This window comes from Neomonachus schauinslandi, chromosome 5, assembly GCF_002201575.2.
Source record: "Neomonachus schauinslandi chromosome 5, ASM220157v2, whole genome shotgun sequence".
Taxonomy (NCBI): Eukaryota; Metazoa; Chordata; class Mammalia; order Carnivora; family Phocidae; genus Neomonachus; species Neomonachus schauinslandi.
The window spans coordinates 63,527,335-63,550,033 of record NC_058407.1 but is presented as its reverse complement, the minus strand read 5'-3'; the positions used below and the strand labels follow the sequence as shown (position 1 = coordinate 63,550,033).

At 48.5% G+C, this 22,699-nt stretch overlaps 1 protein-coding gene across 1 annotated transcript; it reads right to left on the bottom strand.

Annotated features, from left to right (window-relative positions):
• Positions 1-10,213: 10,213 nt before the first annotated feature.
• FAM186B (family with sequence similarity 186 member B) lies at positions 10,214-21,840 on the bottom strand. Its single transcript, XM_021704850.1, has 7 exons — positions 21,745-21,840; positions 20,634-20,859; positions 15,396-15,578; positions 12,837-14,505; positions 12,185-12,377; positions 11,174-11,352; positions 10,214-10,403 (listed from the first exon to the last, which is right to left on the bottom strand). The coding sequence occupies exons 1-7, from the start codon at positions 21,838-21,840 to the stop codon at positions 10,214-10,216; spliced, it is 2,736 nt and encodes a 911-aa protein (XP_021560525.1).
• Positions 21,841-22,699: the final 859 nt, after the last annotated feature.

The window sequence follows — 22,699 nt, the reverse complement described above, 5'->3', positions numbered from 1 at the left end:
ACATAGAAAACGTAGACTGGATAGGGCTTGGGGATAGACTGGGTGTAGAGGCGCAAGAGATGAGGCACTGATGATACCCCAGTCTCCAGCTTTGGGGGTAGATAGAGAGTAGTGGTTATACACTGAAGATAGGGAGAGCAAGTGGAGAAGTTGGTTTGATTGGGAAGGAAAGACGAGTTTTATTTGGATGACTTGAGGTAGAGGTTTTAGTGGGCAACCAGTTGACACATTCAGTCGGGTGTTTGGATATACAGCTCTAGGACTCAGGAGAGAGACTGGAATTACGGATAAGTTTGGGAGTCGTGATCATATAGTTGATGTTCAAAGCCATAGGAGAGGATAAAGTCATTTGGGGACATCCTGTGGCATGAGGAAAGGAGAGAGTCCAGGTACTGGAGCAACCCACAGAGTATGCTGGCAGAAGACAATGAGTTTCTAGAGGAGCCACAGGAGTATAGGGAGCATAGGAGGGAAGCCAAATATCACAGGACAGAAGTCAAAGGAAGAATGTAGAAGCATTTTCGTGGTCTGTGTCCCTTACTTGATTATAATATCCTTGACATAAACTGGGTTTTATTTTTCTTTGTTCCCTCCCTGTCTGTTCCATCCCTATCTTCAATCAGTACAAGGTCTGTGAACAGTTAAGGGCATGAATGAGTAAATCCAATCAAAGCTGGTTTTTATACTGCTTGGGTTGAAACCTTCGTTGTTGCTCCCCTAGTTGGGTTTCCCTGCATCCACTGTGTAATGTCTCCACATTGCCACAGCTGCCTCTCGAAAGCAAGATCTGGAACTACCACTCCTTGCCTTGAAAATCATCAGCTTGGCCTTCAAGCCCATCCAAACTCGATCCCAGTTTAGCTTAGCTCCTACAACACCTGGCTTCTACCCAATGAACCACAGCCACAGGGACTACTTTCCGGCCCATAACATGGTCTAAGTAAGCTTACAGTGTTCTGTTCCCTTGGATTCCCCCTGATTCCCCCACTCCTGCCACCCGTGGCAGACCTTTACTTTCCAGACCTTTACTGCAAGAGCATCTCCTTCCCCTGTTGTCCATTTTACTTTGCACCTGTATTACTGTATCACTTGCCCTGAACTGTGTTTGTTGTATGTGCCAGCTCCCCACTATTTGCTACTCTGTCTCCACACTGGAGTGTGAAGAGGGATTGTGTCTCAAGGTCATCATTACCCATCCAGCACTCAGGGCAGTACACTCAGTACTTGCTGAATGAGTGATAGATGGATGAGTGGATGGTAAGTCCTTGGTGCAGTACAAGGACCTGATTCTATTTGAGCATGCCAATGCTTTGCATATGGTCTGTATCCTATGTTTGCAGTAAGATCCTTGGAAATTTGTTTTATTCACGTTTATACCCTCACTGCCTAGTGTAGAGCACAGCCCCACAGTAGGTGCTCGATAAGTGTTTGAGGACTCAATAAATAATTACTCATTTAATTTGCTCTCAGAAGCCTCCAGAGAGGCCAATGGCTTTGGCAAACAATGTTTCGTATGTGCTTACTGCCAGTTCTGAGAGCCTGCCTTTGCAGGACAGTGACAAGTGTGTCTTGTAAACGTGGCGCTACTGAGGGACTGTAAAGTGTGGCCGACACACCAAATTAGGGCTGTTACATTGGTAAAGCGTTTCACACGAATATGTGGCTCTCTGGGCAGAAACACAGCCCAGAAGAAAGAGGAGGCAGCTCAAATAAGGAGGGATGGGATCACTTATTCCTTAGGGAGAGTCTGACTTGGTTTCTGTGTGCATAGCCCTCTGTGCTGGGAGAAGCTGTGAAAGCAACTGGGCATCTGCTTTTCCAGAGTCTAAGGTCTGGTGGGGCTGAGGACAGGCCAGTCACTAATCCCAGAACAAAGGCAAGGTTGACCAAAGCTGGGCGATGCCTGAATAAAGGGGGTCTTAGGGAGGATTAGGAGGGGCTTCCTGGGGGGAGGGCATTTGAGCTCCCTTACTAAGCTTTCCTGAATGGGATGGGAATTTTTTTTTTTTTTTTAAGATTTTATTTATTTGGGGCACCTGGGTGGCTCAGTCGTTAAGCGTCTGCCTTCGGCTCAGGTCATGATCCCAGGGTCCTGGGAATCCAGCCCCGCATCGGGCTCCCTGCCCGGTGGGAAGCCTGCTTCTCCCTCTCCCACTCCCCCTGCTTGTGTTCCCTCTCTCACTGTGTCTCTCTCTGTCAAATAAATAAATAAAATCTTAAAAAAAAAAAAAGTCTTTCATTCACGTTAGTTTCAGGCGTACCAGAGCCATGCTCTTGAAGTGTCGCTCAGATCATGTCATTCATTTGCTCAAAATTCTGCAGTGGTTCCCATTTCATTCAAAATAAACATGGCTCCTGCTCGTTCAGAGTGAAAAAGAAGTCCTTACCGTGGCCTGCAAGGCGCCGATCACTGCAAGGCCGGTCATCTCTTCCTCATCATTCCTTCTCTTCTCCCACTCACTCACCTGGCACCAGCCACACTGGAGACATGCTGGAACTTGAGTTTGGCGGACATGTTCCCACCTCGGCTGTTCCCTTGCCTGGCATGCTCTTCTTACCCCATGGCTCGCATCTCCCCTCTGCAAGACTACTCAAACGTCACCTCAGTGAGCCCTGATGGGACCTATTTTAAATGGTAACCCCTTTATTCTGGTACCTTACCCTCTTGAAACGTGTTTCTCCATGGCATCTTTTACCATCTAATATAAGGTGTATTCTATTAATTTTTAATTTCTTGTCTGTCCACCCCAAAGGAATGTAAACTCCATGAAAGCACTTAAAAAATTTTTGTTCTGCTTAAGAATCTCTCTTCCTCGGGCGCCTGGGTGGCTCAGTTGGTTAAGCGACTGCCTTCAGCTCAGGTCATGATCCTGGAGTCCCGGGATCGAGTCCCACATCGGGCTCCCTGCTCGGCGAGGAGCCTGCTTCTCTCTCTGACCCTCCCCCCTCTCATGTACTCTCTCTCATTCTCGCTCTCTCAAATAAATAAATAAAATCTTTAAAAAAAAAAAAAAAAAAAAAAAAATTTTTGTTCTTCAGAACTGTATCCCTCATGCCTAGAACAGTGTCCAGTATTAAGTGGCCAATAGATATTTGTTGAATGAATGCGCACGTGATGCAGGTTTGAGGAAGTCTACGGGAAGGGCCTCCTGGCAGAGTTCCTAACAGACAGTTGCCTGAACAATCATTTGCAAGGAAAGCTCTCTGAACTGCAGAGCTGAGGACCCTGCAGGGGTGCTCAAGGGAGGAGGTAGTGGCCCCCACTGAGGGAGAGGATTCCGGCTACCAGGAATTATCTGCAGGATCCAGATGTGCAAGGTGGGTCAGGAATCTCTTGTCTCTTTCCCCTACCTTTGCCATACTTGCTCTCCACACTCAGCCGAGCACCTTCTCAGGGGAAGCCCACCGGCTTCACTTTCGGCAGTTGCCATTATTTTAAATCCAGCCCTCTGACTCCAGGCCAGCTGAGGCCCTGAAGCAAGCTCTTTGCCGCCTCCCTGTGGCTCCTGTCGTAAAGGAACTCTCTTCTGGAAAGTGAGGCCACAGAAGGTAACACAGTGGGTGAGGGGGAGGAAACATGATTCTTCCTGATCCCATGGCGACCCTGAATTATTGGCAACTATCTGCCTCTCATAGACATTGCCACCCATGACGATGACCATGCACTCAGCAGAGCCCTGACAGGGGGCCTTTTGTTGTTCCAGGTTGGTCATGTTTGGGGAAAGGATTTGGAGGAACAGGCAGATCCCAGGGCCGGTCAACTAGCATGTCTAGCCTCTACCTACTCTGCCTCCTTCCAACTCACAGCCAAGCAACAGTCTTTGAGGGGTGATGTGGCCACAGTCAGCTCAAGGTGGGGTGTGTGTAAAGAGGGGAGGGCCTGGGTGTGGCCTGGGGTGGGGAGCGGGGGGTTGCAGACTGTGAACTGGAGAGCTGGTGCCCTGCAGGATGCTGCTCACTTGCAGTCCACTGTGTTTTGCAGGTTAACAGAAACCTGCCCAAGCTGCTATCAGTCTCCAAATGGGGAAACGTCCTGCAATGCTCCTGGGTTGTCTTGTGGGCCTATAAGGCAGAAATACAGCCGGGCCTCAGGAACCATCTGGTTGAGTTTCTAATAAGACTGTTTCTTTCTTTCTTTTTTTTTTTTTTAAAGATTTTATTTATTTATTTGAGAGAGAGAGAATGAGAGAGAGCACATGAGAGGGGGGAGGGTCAGAGGGAGAAGCAGACTCCCCGCGGAGCAGGGAGCCCGATGCGGGACTCGATCCAGGGACTCCAGGATCATGACCTGAGCCGAAGGCAGTCGCTTAACCAACTGAGCCACCCAGGCGCCCTAATAAGACTGTTTCTTATTTTTCTATGTAATTTGTTTTACTTTCTGGCTTCTTTCTTTGCCCTCCTTACTTCCTTCCTCCCTCCCTTCCTTCCTTGAGAGTATGCAAGTGGGGTGGGGGACAGAGGGAGAGAATCTTTTTTTTTTTTTTTCAGAGGGAGAGAATCTTAAGCAGACTTCCCACTGAGTGCAGAGCCAGACAAGGGACTGGATCTCATGACCCTGAGATCATGACCTGAGCCAAAATTAAGAGTCGGAAGCTCAACTGACTGAGCCACCCAGGCGCCACAGCTTTCTGGCTACTTTCAAGATGTTCTCTGATCTTTGGTTTCAACAGTTTGACTGTGATATGCTTAGTTATGTTTTTCTTCCCATTTATCCTGTTTGGGGTTCTCTGAGCTTCTTGGACCTGTGGTTTGTTGTCTTTTGTTAATTTGGGAGATTCTGAGTGATCATCTCTTCAAATATTTCTTCTGCCCCATTCTGTCTCCCCTCTTCTTCTGGGACTTCCATTACATGTGTTCGACCAGTTGTCATTTTCCCATACGTCTTGGTGCTTAGTTTTGGGTTTGCTCAATTGTTAGTTTGCTTTTACTTTTTGCGATACAGTTTGGTTCATTTTTGTTGATCTAACATCAAGTTCACAGATTTTTTCCCTCTGCTTTTGTCCAGTTTGATAAACCTGTTGAAGAAATTCTTCATCACTGACATTAAGGTTTTCATTTCTAGCATTTCCATTTTTCCATTTCTTTTGTATAATTTCCTACTCTGCTCAAATTCCCCATCTGTTATGTATGTTGTCCACCTTTTCCACTAGACTATTTATAGTAAATATACCTATTTCTAAGTCCCCAGTTGATAGTTACATGTCAGCCATGCTTTTTATTTATTTTTATTTTAATTTTTTTAGAAGATAACTCCTCCAATCATGGAGTCACACTCATCCTTTTTCTGACTTTCCAAGTTGGCCTCCCCAGTACATGGAAGACAAGACCAGGCATGGCTTTCCTCTCTCTGGCTCTTTGGCTGGGTTGTCTTCAAAAAGGTTTTTGTCCTTTCCACTTTACCAATATCTCCTTGCAGGTCACACTTAGGACTTAAAGCAGACCCTTTCCTCATGTCCCCTTCTCCACATTAGTGTTGGTTCATCATCTTGGAGGCCCCCGAGGCCACGGGCCATGCAAGCAGAGCTATGGCCAACCCCCAAATCTGCCTTGAAGAAATATGCCAAAAAGTATTCCTTCCCATGCCTTGGGCTTCCTGGAGTTTTTTTGGGGGTGGAGGCGATATCTCATTAGACCAAGTACATCAAGTTTGCTGCTGAAAAAAAAAAAGGAAGCTTATGTATAATATAAAAAACCTAATAACTAGAAATACACCATATATATCACATATCATCATAGAGAGACAGAGGTAGAAATGTCCCTCCTTGGTGTCCAAACCTCTTGGCTTCCCAGGTGGGACAACCCACAACTTCTTTGCCTTCAAGGAGATGAAACTGTCAACAAAGCAGAAGAATCTGTCAGACACTCAGCTCGCTTGCCAGGGAGCTTGCTAGAGGATGTCCAGAAAGTCAAAGTCTGCCATCACCAGAGCGGATGTAGCCACTAGGCACCTTAAGCACAGTGCCAAGGGCCTATAAAAATGTATGAAACCCTTTAAATGTCATTGGCTTCAAAATACAAACATGTAAAAATAATAATATGCAACTGTTGACAAAACATAATACTGTCAGTTTCATTACCCTGTCAAATTTAGTATTAAAATATTCTCGTTCCACTTACAAAACTTGTTAGATTTCATCCCTATGCATGAAGATCGTTGAGAAGTCACAGCCAATGACATGTTAAAAAAACTCAGAGCCGGTTATTTCCAAAGCAAAGTTATATAAATCCTTCCAGATTATGTAAAGCGGTACATTTAGTGTGAGGACATTTTATTACGTGGGATACAATTGGGGTGAGGCCTCCCAAGAAAGAATAAGCCCGGCACCTGAAAGGCCAGGAGCTGCATGGCGGCCACAGCTGTTCTGTGTAAGACCTGCGTCAGGAATGCCCCTCACCTTCCTCCCCAGCCAGGCATCCTTGCCGTAGGCTAAGCCGTTGCTCAGAAGTCATTTTCTACTCTGACATCATCCAAAGGCCAGCTGTTCACGTCCCATATCCTCCTCTTCCTTCCAGAGTCTCAACCTTGAGTAGAAGCCAGGATGGGGACCATTCCTGATAAGCAGGATCACTGGATTTCGGGCTTTCTGAGGACAGGGTCATTTCCTGACCAACGTCCCTAGGCCAGGTGTGGCTGGGCCAGTGGAGAAAAGGGGGAGGGGCAAGGCCAAGTGCAAGATGGGCAGATGGCTGTGTGCCAGGGAGAGTGGGGTAGGCGGCGGTGCTTGTTAGCTGAATGAACTCACGGAAGTAGCATTGTCACTGGATCGAAGACAATTGCCAGAGATGGCCTCCTTGGCCCACACCGTCTAGATTTGGAACCTCTCTGTCTCCATTTCTTCCACCTGTGTCCTCACTCCTCAGAGCCCTACACGCCTCTGCCTCCCACCCAGTGACACTTGGCCTTGCCTGGTATTCGATATCTCCTTTTGTTCTTATCTTCTGAGCATTCTGGCTACTCGTCAGCACATCAGTTACTCATTTGTCCATGTCTCTGATTCAAAGAAAAGTTACTGGTGCCTACTGTGTGCCAGGCACTAATCGTGGCCGTCTCAGCTTGGTGGCTCCCAAAGGGTGGAGCCACCACTTGGGGAATGCCCCCCGAACTGGCGTCCAGGTCAGCAGCCAGGTGGTCACGGAGATGGTTCCAAAAACCAGTTGGGGAGGTGTGGGTTTCAGCAACAACACAGAAATCTTTAAAAATACACACATCTGTTTTATTAAAAATGTACAGTTTGGGGACTGAAGGAGGAAAGTAGTGTTTCTCAAAGTTCTAGAACTACTTAGCAATACCCAGGATGTTTGTGTAAAAACACCAGCTGGGAACCTGCATTTGAAACAAGCTGCCATGTGATGTTTAGTCACCCTGAAGTTTGAGAATCACTGACTAAGGGATGGAGTGGGGATTGAGATTGTCTCGATCCTTCTGGCTTTTTAGGGTTCCAGGAAAAGATTCATTTGACTTTTTACAAACAAGCTCAGCTGACTCATCTGGGGCTTCCTGGCGTTCCTTTCTGTCAGCCACCAAGACACTGAAAGAGTTAATTCAATTATGGGTTGGAGAGCCGCTGAGACAAGGCCCCAGGATGTGAAGGCCCACCCAGCCCACCCAGCCCACCCAAGAGCTTCCCTCATAGCCTCTGGGAAACAGTCCAGGGCGGAGCTGCTTACCATAACACTTCTGCCACATCCGAGGGGCTCTGCTTCTCTTCTTGGCATCTGCCTCTTGGCTCACAACACAGAGTACTTCATCTTCCCTCCCCTCATCCTTCCCTGGTCCTTCCTTTCCATCCACGTTCCTTCCTCTCCACTCCCCTCTAATCTCCTTCCCCAGGAACCAAGCTACAAGCCCTCTCCTCGGTCTGCAGCAGGTTGGAGGTCTGTGTGCGTCTGTGCTCACCGTGTCTTGGCCGTGCACATGAACCACTGTATGTTAGCAGTGCAGGAACAGGCCACGGGCCACGGAGGGCAGAGCACTTAGAGTCGGGCTTAAGATTCTTCTGCAACTGCAGACAGCGTTTGGTGTGTATGGGCACACAGCTACCTCACCTGTCAGACAGGGAGCCGGGAGGAGATGTGTACAAGGCCAAGCAGAGACAGCTCTTGGAGGAGGGGGTCTGCTGGTTTTTGAGGAACAGGGCCTTTCTCACATCCCAACCCATGGAGGGAAGATGAATAGCCCTTCCCCACATTCTGAGGGGACACCCTCAGATGTGGATGCGACAGGCTGTCCATGGCAGGCAGGAGAATGGGGCAGGCGGTGTGCAGCCTGTCCTACTTAGGAAACTAGATGGTGCTGTGACCTGGGCCTCGGGGAGCTGGTGAGGGTGACAGGATCACAAAGAAGTGAGTGACCTGGGACCGTACAGCTGCTGGCTATGAGGATCCTTGGTGAGCCAGGGGCAGGCAGCCAGAGAGAAGGTAGGAGTGGAAGCAGAGTGTGTCTCCACGCATGGAGCCCTCACAAAGAAAGCAGCACGGCCACTCCCACCCCCCACCCCCCAGGCAGCAGTAGCCTGGGCAAGCGGCAAAGAACTTTCATTGGAGAGTGGCAGATTCCCACACCACAATAATGGGGTCCCAAGACAACGCGGGGAGCCCCCTCACTGAACTATCCAGGACCAGCCTGACACACAGGGAGGGGGCACCCACCTGGGATGTGGAGCAAGACAGAAGAAGCAGGGCTTTGTCTCTACACCTGACAGTATGATACACTGAATAAACTTGTATGGAGTTAAGAAAGGGGGGAAGAAAATTGTATTCACCTAAATTCCCCTGGAAAGGGGAAGCTGTCTTTGCCGGGAACAATATTTTGATAAGTGCGTAAGCCTGAAGCTCAGATCCCAGTGGAGGCCTGGGTGTGGGTGGAACAGCTCTGCAGGAGATAGGAAGGAGTCTTTGAGTTTTGCATGTTATGCCAGAGAGAGGGGGGAAGAAAGGAGGCTGTTGTTTTGTGCTGTTCACTGTGAATCCTTTTCCCCATCACCACCCCCCCCCTAAATTTTCAAGGGTCAAGTGGAGTGTGTATTCTTGATATTTATGTACACATATTTATGTGTGTGGGAAGAACAAAGGGGTTGGGCCTTAGGTTCAAACAGATGCCAAGCAAAGCCCAGGCCCTGGCAGGGATGCAGAGAGAGGAGGAGCTCGGGGAGAAGAGACTCTACTATGGGGGTTGCCTTGGGCGAGTTTAGCCAAATCTTAGCGGGGCGGGGCCCCAGCTGACCCCTGGGTTCCTGAGTTCTGCCACAGTGTTGTTTGGTTACTCTCAATTAATTCTGTTTGCTTTCTCCAACTCAGCTGACAACATACACATGTACAGACACACACATACCTCTTAGCCATTCTCCAGGAACTGGAAACCAGGTGTCTATGTACTAGCTGGGACCCTCGGGCCCACTTCAAAGCAGAAGCAGAGCCAAGGACCAGCCTCGTTTGATGTTACATGTCATCCTGTCTTCTCTATAAGTCCCCGTCTGGAGGACAGGACAGCAGCAACATCTTACAGCCTTGGTTCTGGTTAGAGCTAGATTGGCAGGCATCAGTGCCCTCTCCCTATCAAAGATCTGTAATTGGGGCAGGGCCAGGGCTGCAAGAGGCATCTGGGATTGGTTCTAAAAATCTTAAAAGGCTCCTTAAAAGAGGACTGAGTCTTCAACAAGTGACATCTTCAAGCCCAGAGAGGCAAAGGAGAGTTGAACCTTCCTAACTAGAAAAGCCTCTTGTTGGCCCACTGAGTCCCACCTCTTCCCCTCAGCTGCTCTTCCCAGAAACAAGGCAGTAAGGAAATGAGAATGCCAAAGACAGGCCCAAGCCCGAGTCTCAGGTTCATCACGGGATTCTTGGTCTCCCTCATCTCTCCATTCCTGCACCTGGTTCTCCTTGAGAACCACCCCCAGGCCTAGAGCAGAATTCACCTCCTGAGCCAATTCATGTGCAGCTCAGGCAACAAGTGGGAAGTTAAGACTTGTGTAGCGATCTTCTGAGACATTATGTAAAATCCTCTGAGAGAACTAGAACGGTGGCAGGGGACCCAAGCTGATGGCTGATGAGGCAGGTGAGCATCTCTCTGTCTGATGTGGTACAATAAATGAGGTGGTTATGAATGTCTGGAAAGAGATCTCTTGGGCGGTTGGACAGAGACAGTATGCACTCTGGCCCCTGCCCTTGGTGGGAAGGTCTCCCAGAATCCAGATTAACCGTCCAGGCTTACACCTTACCAGGCCTTGAGGGACCTTAAGCTTCTGCGGTAGGAAGAATGTACATCCAAGGCCAACAGCCGGGGAATGTCTGGGCACCCTCCTAGCTGGTCCCAGGGCAGGCTGAGGGGAGTCCTCTTTTCTATTGGGTGACTGGAGGAGGCCACGTCAGTTCTCCAGATGGCCTCCATCTGGTTCTCCTGTTGGCTGGGGTGTGGAGGTTGAAAGCGTAGAAAGAGACAAAGAGTTAGATACACAGAGGGAGATGGAGAAGCAACAAGCTCTCCAAAGCTGTAAGACCCAAAACATCAGGTCTTGTTTTCGTTCCCTCTCAAATAGTTGTCACCACCGTCCTGTCACCTCTCTTCCCCTTAACCCTAAGCCTCACCTCCCTGGGGCTCCTCTGGCTGAGGAGCTGCTGGAAGAATGCTGGGATAGCCTCTGTTCTTCCAGGCACATGCCCCAGGGCTGCCCTGCAGAGGGCCACACTAGGGGAGGATGTGGGTCTTCTTGACCACCCAGAAGCTCATGGTATCTCTTTCTGAGCCTGGAGGTTACATGGTGGGAAGGTATCAGGCTTGTTTATATGGGCAGATCAATAGCAGGTGCTGGACCAATAATGCTCAGGGCAGAAATGGTTCTAAGCTCTCAGCTGTGGGTCCTCAGAATCTTTCAGTTGGAGTTTGAAACCTACTTGGCCGGGCTGGCTTCTGAAGCCCACATCATCTCATAACACACACACACACACTGAAGCCCACATCATCTCATAACACACACACACACACACGCGCGCATCTGGGCCAATGGCCAGAGCTGAGCAGGGCGGCTGAGGAGACAGGCATCTTGCAACTCATGAGGTGAGCTTGGCCTGTCTGTGCCCTAACCAAGCTGCCAGTCTCCCCAGTCTGGCTACCCCCAGTCTGCTCCCTGTCTCCCCACCCATCCTGCAGGCTGCCCGTCAGCTTCCCTGTACATACCGGGCCAGGCGCAGGGGCACACATTCCCAGTGCTTGGATGTAAAGTGCTCTGGGGACTGCTTGCAGGAGGGACCACAGGAGTGGATGCGCCGGAGAAAGGAGGGGGGTGGCTTGTTTTTCCTCGACTTTGGGTTGGTGATCACGGGAGTGTGCAGATGAATGTTCCACTCCAGCTGGAGCTAGAGGAACCAGCAGAGAGGCATCAGGGAGACAGGCATGTATCCCCTCTCTAGAGCACAGCCTGACTCAGGGCTGAGAAGAGAAGGTAAGCCCCAGGGAACCCCTCCAATCAGAGACCCCTGGGACCCCCAAGTATCAAATTTCCTAAAAATTCCTTGAATTATTATTTGCTAGGTTAGTTCCTGTTTCCTCCTTTGTTGTGGAGAAGGTGGACAGTGAGTGAAACAGCGAGGAAAAAAACTGAAGGAAACCAGAGCAACGGGAACTCGAGAGAGCACTCAGGGTTCATGACGTGAGGCCAAGTTGTGCCTAGAATGCTCTGGGTATCTTTTTCTGGCATTGCGTGAGGAGCTGAGGGAACCCTTCCAGCCACCCAGAGAACTGTCATACGGTCCCTTTCCTTCTCACCCTCAAAACCAATGTAGTGAGAACCGAGCATGTGGGTGCAAAAGACAGCTGTGACCAAGCCGAGAGAGCAACCAGAACCCACAGGGGCAGGGGCAGAGGGACCCATGAGGGAGGGAGAACTTGAGCATGAAGCCGGGACTGCAGGGTCCAGCTGCCTCCCCTCTCCAGAAAAGTCTTTCTTCTACAGCTCTTTTTGAGGGCTTCTCTCTCTCTCCCAGCCTCCCCCATATACGGAAACTGGAAAGCTGCCCTTCCTCCCACTCAGGCGCCTCCAGCCTTTGCCTCCTCCTGGCTCAGAGGCTTTCACCTGCCCTCTTAGTTCCCTTCTGCTGCCCTGCCCCCAGGCCCGCCCCACAGCCCCACTGGCTCACTTCCTGGCCCTGTCCCTTCTGGTGGCACTGACCCCTGGCAGGGGAGGCCCACCTTGGGGAACATGGTCGCCATGCTGCTCAGACACTCTCGGTGCTTCTCCTCCAGGTCCTTCTGCTTGTCTGCCCAGGTCTGCAGCCAGAGGTTCTGCAGGTGGTCGATGTTTTCCAGGAAGATGTAGAGGTTCTGGGCCTTGTAGGTAGTCCCAGTTTCTCGCATGACTTGTATGTGGTTGATTACTTCCTGTCTGGGAAACAAGGGAAGTGGCTTAGTGGGCGAGAAGAGCCTCCTGCTCCCGCAAGTCTGTTAAGAGCAACAGAGATTGGTGGGAGCCGAGGAAAACAGGAGGCAGAGAAGTGCGAGGTGGTGGCAGGTGAGGAGCCTCGGGGCCTGGCTGGAAACAGGAAGAGAGAGTAAGGCAAGCAGGGGAGCATAGTAGGCACATTATGGACAGGGCGAAGGGAAGAGAGGAAGAAATAAAAAAGCGGGCTTAGAGGAAAAGCCCACGATGGAAAGAGCAGAGTGTATATGCAAGTGCCTGGCCTCCCAAGGCCCCAAGGTCAGACACCCTTTGCCAGTCCCCTCCCTCAGGGGACCTTGTCTGGGCTGACCTCTCCATCCCCATTTGCCCTGCGCTCCTCCTCTCCATTTGGGTGTTGGCTCCGCCCACACACGGCAGTGGGCGTGGGTGCCAGGGAGTACCTACCGGAGGCTCTGGCAGCGCCTGTACAGCATGTACCTATGGCACAGGCAGTGCAGCCGGAGCACGCTCAACTCCATGGTGGTGGTGGTGAGCTCTAGCGCCTTGCTGCGCAGGGAGTGGGGCAGCCCCAGCTCAGCCTCCTCACTCAGGAGCTGCAGGTTCTTCCTCAGGGCCTCTGCATCCATGTGGTATACTTTCCCCTTAAGAGCTACTGGGGAGATTTGCAAGGGAGGCCGGGACACCTTTTGGATGGATGTCCCTGTGACAGGGAAGGAGGTCGATTTCTTGGGCTTTGTGGGAACCTGGGAGGCCCATGGTTTCTGGGTAGACTTGGCGGAACTCAGGTTCCTCTGGTTTCTGCGGGCAAGTTGCTGGGTATTAGGGGACCTGGGCCAGTGTGGCCTCCTGACTTGGTGAGCAGACTGGGCCCGGCTTGGGGGAGGCACCAGTGATGCCTTCTCTAAGTCCTTCCACCGCCCAGTGGTTGTGAAGATCATCCTGTCCATGTCCTCCCCCGACCGCTCCGGCTCTCTCCGTGGGCCCCCTTGCACCTTCTCCTGCTGGCCCAACCTCTGCTGCTGCTCCCTTGCCGCCTCCTCCATCTCCCACTGCTGCAGCTTCTCCTGATGCTCCTGCTCTAGCAGGGCCCATTTCTTCTGCCGCTGCAGCCACATGGCCTCCTCTTCCAGCCACAGCTGCCTCTGCCTCTCCCAGCTGAGTTCCTCTTCCCAGTGCTCCACCTTGCTCTCCAAGGCCACCTTCTTGGAGCTCTCTGGGGACAGCTGCATCCCAATATGGGACTTAATTTGGAGTTCTTCCTTCTCCTGGGCTGCTTTCTGGAAGTCCTTCTGGTCTTTGACTTGGTGGCCTGGGCTCTCTGCCACAGGTCCTTCCCATTTCTTAGGAAACTTGTGATCCACCAGGGACAGCAACACAGGCTGGAGACGTTCAGTGTCCTTGCTGCTGTACACATCTGCAATCCTTGAATGTGTGGTCATGGTGGAAAGTGGCTGGGACGTTGAAGGCCTAGTACCACTGTCCCAGGCTGTGGCCATGGAACCTGGGGGCAGTGACAAAAACAACCACTCCTTCTTGGCTTCCTGTTGGGTTTCCTCCATGACTGTTTCTTTCTTTGGGAGGGTCACTTTCTCAGTGGGGCCCAGGGAGTCGACCAAGATCTTGGCCGGTTCTTCTGCTTGATCTCTAGCAGACTGAGCCTTCTTCAGCTGGAACTCTAAGGCATGCTTTATCAGGAGAAGGTCATGGTATTTTCCCCCTAGAATTTCCACCTGCTTTAGTAGGGCATCCCTCTTGTTCTGGAGAACTTTGAGGGAATTCTGGAAGTAGAGCCTCTGGCTGCTGAGTTCTTTGGTCATCTCTATTTCCAGGTTCCTGTATTTGGTCTCCAGGTTACTGTTCTCCTTGTGCTGGAGGGTCAAGGCCTTGTTGAGGTTCTCCACCACAGCAGACATGTACCTGATGGCTCTGACCTCCCCCTGGTTGAACATGGTGGAGTCCAGGAGCTCCTGCAACATGGACGTCACCTCAGAGACCTTTGTGCACGTAGTATGCTTGTCCTGGAGCATCTGCTCTGGGCTCAGTGGCTGAGGGTAGGATGCAGATCTGGGGGGGCTTTGTTCCCACCAGCCCTGCCAGAAGGTGTGTTTGGGTACTAGGAGAGGTAGAGAGAACAAAGGCAACATCCCATGGGTGCCACAGATTACGCTGATTCTCTACACCCTGCTTGGCCAAATTCCCCATCCAACCCTCTTAGGCCTTTGGCAAGAATAAGGAGCTGAGGCAATACGTGAGGCCAGGGAGATGTTGTCAGGAGAGGTCTCTGCCAGGCTCAGAGCTTGCCCAGAGCTTTCCCATCAGGGTCTGCCAGCTCCATGACACCTACAGGGCCCATGGGGCCTGAAACTATTCAATTCAGTTCAACTCAGTTCAATGTACTTCTGATCCTACATATTTCCCTGGAGTAAAGTTACTTTTCTAATCGTGCTACTTCTCAGCCTCAGTATCCATGTTTGGCTTCCTACTGCCAACTACCCAAACTCTGGAAGCCTACCTGGTACTTAGATTCCAGATCACCTCAGAAGCTTTGTTTCCCTTTCCTGTTACCACTAGACTATGTAGAGAATTTATCACAATTGAGAAGGTTCTGAAAGGGCCTCTGGCTGAGTCTCGCTAGACTTCTTGGCTCTGCAGCTGGATTTGGAGAAAGGAAGGGATGTTTTTCGGGCTCTAGCTATAAACTCCATTTAGCCTTTCTGGCTTTCTAGCCTTGATCCCCAGGACCTGCATGAGGCTACAGCCCCAGGAAGCACCAACAGGGACCTGTCTCCACATTACTCCTCTCACCACAGCTCAGAACTGCTCAGTGCTCAGCTTGGCTTTAACACCCCAACACCTCACTGCTGCCCCTCCATCTCAGATAAGGCTTTTCTTATGGAGGAGAGTCAGAAAGACCCCCATAGACCCCAGTATGTGACTTCTTCCCCTGAGGTGGCATCTACCCGCCCCCCCCCCCCCCCCCCCCGGGGCTCCCCCGCCACCCACTTTGTGTCCTTTTCTTTTGTCTTTCAATGAGAGTAGAGCAAAGGGAAATGAGAGACTCGATGCCTCCTTTGGTGGCAATGAGGGAGAGAGGTAACACCTTCTCCATCACCTCGATCCATTCATCCAGAGCTTTCTCTTCCTCCTTACCCTTCCTGTTCCTGAGCTCATAGGTCAGATTGTCACCTGGAAAGGGAGTGGGGGGTACAGGCTGAGTGCAATCTGTCCTCTAGGGAGCCCCAAGGAGTCCCATAGCAACGGGGTTATACCAGCAGGCTTTGAGGTTGGATTGGATTCACCTCTTACTAGCTGTGTGATGTTGGGTAAGTAACTTATTTCTCTGAGCCTCAGCATACGTGCCTATAAAAGGGTTGGGTGGGGATTAAATGAGATAAGACATGTGAAATGATTAACATGAAGCCAGCTGTGTAGAAAATATGCAAGAGACATTACACTGTGTTGTTGTTTACCTATAAGGGCCAGGGATGTGTCTGCCTTGTTATTGCTCTATCCCCATTGCCTAGTCTGGTATATGGACAGTTAAATGAATTAACTGGAGTGAACAACCCTGCTTAGTTCTTGGGGGCAGCTGAAGGACCACAAAACTGAGAGCTCCTTGGGGGCAGGGCAGTGCGAAGTGGGGTGGGGCACATCCCTATACCCTCTTCCTCCAACATTGCAGCATCTGCCAAACCTCAGAGCAGAGTAAGGTCTTGTGAAGGCATAACTCTGATCTTAATGGGGGTAGCACCTGGCTCTAGGGCTGCGTATAGTTGGTCCACACTCAAGTGGTTATACCAATTGTTTACAGTTGGCATCAGTGCTATTTGGCCCAGTGCCCATGAAGTCAGGGTCATTAAGAACTTTGAATATCACCTGTGGGCTCCTCTATAAACTACCTGGTGTGCTCCACCAAAAAAAAAAAACTGTTAGAACTAACAAATTCAGTACAGTTGCAGTACAGTTGCAGGATACAAAATCAGCATACAAAAATCAGTTGCAGGGGCACCTGGGTGGCTCAGATGGTTAAGCGTCTGCCTTTGGCTCAGGTCATGATCCCAGGGTCCTGGGATCGAGCCCCGCATAGGGCTCCCTGCTCGGCGGGGGGCCGCTTCTCCCCCTCCCTCTGCTTATCCCCCTACTCATGTTCTCTCTCTCTCTCTGTATTTCTGTGTCTGGAATGAATAAATTAAAAAAATCTTAAAAAAAAAAAATCAGTTGCATTTTGGGGCGCCTGAGTGGCTCAGTCAGTTAAGCATCCGACTCTTGATTTTGGCTCAGGTCACGATCTCAGGGCTGTGGGATTGAGCCCCACATCGGGCTCCACACTGGGCGTGGAGCCTGCTGGGGATTCTCTCTCTCCTTCTCCTTCTGCCCCTCCCCCCGTCTGCAGCCACACAAGCACACACTCTCTCTCTCCACAAATAAATAAATAAAAATAAAGTTCTCTTTAAAAATCAGTTGCAGGGGCGCCTGGGTGGCTCAGTCGTTAAGCGTCTGCCTTCGGCTCAGGTCATGATCACAGGGTCCTGGGATCGAGCCCTGCATCGGGCTCCCTGCTCCGCGAGAAGCCTGCTTCTCCCTCTCCCACTTCCCCTGCTTGTGTTCCCTCTCTCGCTGTCTCTCTCTCTCTGTGTCAAATAAATAAATAAGAATTTAAAAATAAATAAATAAATAAATCAGTTGCAATTCTGTATGCTAACAATAAACTATCTGAAAAAGAAAGACAATAATCCCATTTACAACAGCATCAAAAACAATAATATACTTAGGAATAAATTTAACCAGGGAGGTGAAGGATCTCTACACTGGAAACTGTAAGAGGTTGATAGAAGAAATTGAAGAAGACACATAGAAATGGAAAGATACTCCACATTCATGGATTAGAAGACAATATTGTTTAAAATGTTCATACTACCATCTTAGAGCTATCTATAGATTCAGTGAAATCTCTATCAAAATCCCAATGGCATTTTTCACAGAAACAGAAAAAACAATCCTAAAATTCATATAGAACCACAAAAGGCCCCAAATAGCCAGAGCAATCTGGAGAAAAAGAACAAAGCTGGAGGCATCATATTATCTGATTTCAAACTATGTTACAAAGCTATGGTAATCAAGACAATATGGTATTGGCATAAAAAGAGATATACAGACAAATGGAATAGAATCAAGAACCCAGAAATAAACCCATGCATTAATGGGCAACTAGTATTTTTTTTTTTTTAAGATTTTATTTATTTATTTGAGAGGGAGAGAGAAAGCTTGAGCAGGAGGGAGAGGCAGAGGGAGGGGGAGAAGCAGACTCCCTGCTGAGCAGGAAGAATGGGCAACTAATATTTGACAAGCAAGCCAAGAATACACAATGGGTGAAGGATGGCTCTTCAATGAGTGATGTTGGTAAACCTGGATATTCATATGCAAATTGGACCCCTGTCTTACACCATTCACAAAAATTAACCTGAAAAGGATTAAAGACTTAAATGTAAGACCTGAAAAAGCTTCTTGAAGTTGGTCCTGGCTTATTTTGTGGATGTAACACCAAAAGCAAAGGCAACAGAAGCAAATATAAACAAGCGGGACTACATCAAACTAAAAAGTTTCTGCACAGTAAAAGAAAGGATCAACAAAATGAAAAAGGCAATCTACAGAATGGGAGGAAATATTTGCAAACTGTTTATCTGATACGGGGTCAATATCCAAAAGAAGCTCATACAACTCAATAGTGAACAAAACAAATAATCCAATTAAAAAACGGGCAAAGGCCACACAGAAGCCATGATAAAGACCAAAGGAGGATGGCCTGTTCCCAGAGATCTTTCCCTTCACGATGCAAGCACACAGCTGCCAGAAGGTGGCCCCTTGAAAAGTGACCACAACTTAACTGTCCAACCGTAGCTACTCCGTGACTGTGCAAGAGTCATACCCACACCCCTTTGATCAAATTTACAGCACTAGCTGCAACACATTCCAAACTGGTTTAAATGTACACGGCACAGAATCAGTTACCGGGCAGCCTATCGACTTGGGGAGAAAACTATGTACGGTGCTAACTCTCAGCGTTGTCCTGGAGTTTAGGAAAGCAGGTGAATGTGTGTCCCCCGCTGTGCTGATAAATGTGTCCATGCCAAACACCTGTTAGTGTGGGCCTGGCCAGGGCGGGACCAACTACTCCAAGGATGAGGAAACAGCTGCGCAGAAAAATCAAATGGCTTGACTAAGTTCACACATCTACTAAATGGTGGAGATGGACGCACATCTCCTCCACAGCAAGTAATTTTACCCACAAGGGTATGGTGTCTCCTGAAGTGGTAAAGGAGGATTAGTGAAAGTGACAAGGGTCAATGGCCCTGAAGGGAGGGAGAGCAGGAGGCAGGGGCCAACAGCACCAGACAAATATTAAAATATGTATCCTGAGAGATATCGAGGGCACACTAACATTAGAGATGACGCATTTAAAAGACACCAATTTGGACACACTTCTTTTGTTATTTTTAATTTTCTCATTTGTAATATTAAGGATGAAGAGCCAGATTATATTTATGATTCCTTTCAACCCTATGATTAAATACGTGTATGAAAAAAAAGGCAAAGGACCTGAAGAGACATTTTCTAAAGACGACCTACAAATGACCAACAGGTACATGAAAAGGTGCTCAATGTCACTCATCGTCAGGGAAGCACAATTTAAAACCACAAAGAGATATTGCCTCATACCTGATAGGATGACTATTATGAAAAAGACAAGAGATAACAAGTGTTGGTGAGGATGTGGAGAAAAGGGGAGCCTTGTGCACAGCTGGTAGGAATATAAATTGGTACGACCATTTTGGAAAACAGTATGGAGGTTTTTCTAAAAATTAAAAATACAATTACCATATGATCCCACAAACCCACTTCTGGATATATGTCCAAAAGGAATGGAACACTACCTCCAAGAGATATCTCTATGCCCGTGTTCACTGAAACATTATTCACAAGAGCTGAGATATAAAACCAAGCTAAGTGTCAGTTGATCTATGAGTGGTTAAAGAAAATGTGGTATATACAATGAAATATTTATTTTTTTAGTTTATTTATTTAAGTAATCTCTACCCCCAATGTGGGGCTTGAACTCATGACCCTGAGGTCAAGAGTCACATGCTCTTCCAACTGAGCCAGCCAGGTACCTTTATACAATGAAATATTATTCAGTCATAACAAAGGAAATCCTGCCATTTGTCACAACATGGATGGACCTTGAAGGTATTATGCCAAGTGAAATAAGTCAGACAAAGAAAGACAAACACTATATGATCTCACTTACATGTGGAATCTAAAGTGCTGAACTCACAGAAAGACAGTAGATGGTGGTTACCGGGGGGTGGGGGAAATGGGGAAATGTTGGCCAAAGGGTACAAAGTTTCAGTTATAAAATAAAAAAGTTCTTGGGGCACCTGGGTGGCTCAGTCGGTTAAGCGACTGCCTTCGGCTCACGTCATGATCCTGGAGTCCCGGGATCGAGTCCTGCATCGGGCTCCCTGCTCGGCAGGGAGTCTGCTTCTCCCTCTGACCCTCCCTCCTCTCATGCTCTCTCTCTCTATCTCATTCTCTCTCTCAAATAAATAAATAAAATCTTTAAAAAAAATAAAAAATAAAAAAGTTCTGGGGATCTAATATACAGTGTGGTCACTATACTAACAATACCATACTGTATGCTTGTAATTTGCTAAGAGAGTAGATCTTAAATGTTCTCACCAGAAAAAAAAGGGGGGGTGGGTAACTTGTGAGATGATGGATGTGTTAACTACCCTGATTGTGACAAGCCTTGCACAACATATATGTCTATCAAATCATCGCACTGTACACTCTAAATTACACAATGTTATTTGTCAATTACATCTCAATAAATCTGGAAAAATTAAAAATAAAATAAAACAGCATGGGCTTGAATTTAGTTTCAGCCCTGCTAAAAAATGAGATGTCGCAATGGACCTGTGACTTAGCTTCATCACACATACAGCTAATGTCACAATCTACTATGTTCTGGACAATTACATGTTTTTCCCTCTGGGGAGTGGATGTGATCACTGTGACAGGAGCGGGGGAAGGTCTCAGTGGGGAGGCACTGCACCTGCTGCCCCACATTCCCCTCCCAGTGAGAGCTGGCCTGGGGTGGGGAAAGGAGGAGACAGGAGTGAGCGTGGAACCAGTGTCCAGCGGGGAAGTGCCCACCCTGGGGCACCCACGCTGCAAACTCACCCCAGTCACCCAGCCAGCGGAGAATTTCGTACAAGTGCTTCTCTTTGGCCTTAGCATCTTTGGAGAAGGAGGCAATTTTCTCCAGCAAGATGAATCTGTTCTTGCCCTTTTGCTCTGTCTGGTCAGATTTTGCCTTTTCTTTTAAATCATATCCTAATTCCTCCTGGAAGCGGTTGATGACACAGTTGACGTTGTCCAAGATGTCTGAGAGCTGGGAAGAAATATCCTATATGGGAGGCAGTAGATTGTACTGTTTAGGGGTGTGATCTCTGGTGCCAGATACCATGTCCTGGTAGTGTGATCTCAGACAAGTCAGTTCACCTCTTGGGGCCTTAGTGTTCTTACTTGTAAACTGGGGATCGTTATGGTACCAACGTCACAGAGTTTTTGTAAAGATTAAATGAATTAATATTTGTAAAGTACTTAGGACAGTGCCTGGCACATAAAATAAGTGTTAGCTCTTCTTAATGTCACTTTGATGAGTAAGACCAGGTCAGGAAGGGAGAGAATACTAAAAATCCAGAGCACACATTCCTTCAGAATTTCAAAATTTTCTAGGGACTTCTGGACATCTCAATAGGATCCAGAAGCAACAGACTGAAAAAATGAGGCCCTAAGAAACCCTTAGGATCAGAGGCTCCCATAAAAAATACGCACTAGAGGCTCGCGTGAGGGTGATTTCAGCCTTTGGCCATTTCCCTGTAAGCTTCTACTCGCGTGAGGGTGATTTCAGCCTTTGGCCATTTCCCTGTAAGCTTCTAGGGCTTAGCGTGAAGGATTCTGACAGGTGGCCAAGAACAGACCTGAATCAGGAACTCTGGGCCCCTCTTCTTGCCCTGCTAAGACCTATCACTATGTGTCTCAGGGCCATCCTTATGGGCTGTTCCCTTCCTGTGCCCTGTCTCGCGGGGGTGGTTTCATTCCAGCTCGCCCTTTAGAGGCCAAGTCTAGAAGATGGATATTTTGGATTAATCTGTCTGCAAACCCAGCTTGCTGAGGATCCCACGACCCCTGAAGGCCCAGAGCTGGACACTTGCCCCAATCTAGGATCAGATCCCAGTCTCCACATCAGATCCCAATAGAAGGGTGACTCCTTCATTTCAGGTGTTACCTCCTGAGCCCGTGTTAACTGGGCAGCCTCAATCTTTGAAATGATGGCTTTCACCGATGCAGGGGTCATCAACTGTGGGGGCCTGTCTTTCTCCATTTTGGATCACCCTGTTAGTTGCAAGGATGTCCTGTGTCTCTGGTACCCAGGCCTGGACATGTGATGCTAGCTGCTTTGGGGTTAAGGGCTCCAGCGCGGTTCCTGAGTACCCTTTGCCTAGCCACAGCTCCCTGTAACTGCCAGGCATCAGGTTCCAACTGACCTTTTCTCCAGTGACATCATCAGTTTGATTAGAAGAATGGCTCCTTGTCAACTGCTTGGTTATCTAGCTTTTTATCCATTACCTAATATATATTAAGTCGACCTATTGTGGGTTGGTTTTTTTTTTTTTTAAAGATTTTATTTATTTGTCAGGGAGAGAGAGAGCACAAGCAGGGTGAGTGGCAGACAGAGGGAGACGCAGGCTCCCTGCTGAGCAAGGACTCAGAGATCATGACCTGAGCTGAAGGCAGATGCTTAACCGACTGAGCCACCCAGACATCCTGTGTTGACCTATTGTTTTTTTTCTTAAGTCCTTAAATGTTCTGCTACCAAACTAAATATTACTGGCTAAAAATAGGAAGAAGCAATTAGAAAAAGTTCTTTGCCCAAAGAAAAGGTTTTAAAAATTAGAGCCAATCAATAACGAATGGTGATATGCTTGCATTTGCACCAGGGACCAAGGCTCTTTCAGCACTTTTACTTACTGAAGGTGATCACTATTGCAAGATGGCTTTTAGAAACAAATGTCTAAAATGGACATTGTTGTATGCCCAGGACCTAGAACCAAGCCTGGCACACAGTAGGCACTTAATATAACACTTGTTGAATGAATGCATACGTGAGAACAAATACATATAGTTGCAAATTATTCTTCCATGCTACTTAAAAGTATTCCCAATTAACAGATAAGGAATTA

Bases quoted from the DNA above. Each gene is read 5' to 3' on its own strand.
- FAM186B (XM_021704850.1), bottom strand. From the start codon at position 21,840: ATGGAGAAAGACAGGCCCCCACAGTTGATGACCCCTGCATCGGTGAAA. The intron at 20,860-21,744 runs GTAACACCTGAA...CCTCCCATATAG, and splicing joins AGTTAACACGGGCTCAGGAG to GATATTTCTTCCCAGCTCTC. The intron at 14,506-15,395 runs GTGGGTGGCGGG...TACCTCTCCTAG, and splicing joins ACAAAAGAAAAGGACACAAA to TACCCAAACACACCTTCTGG.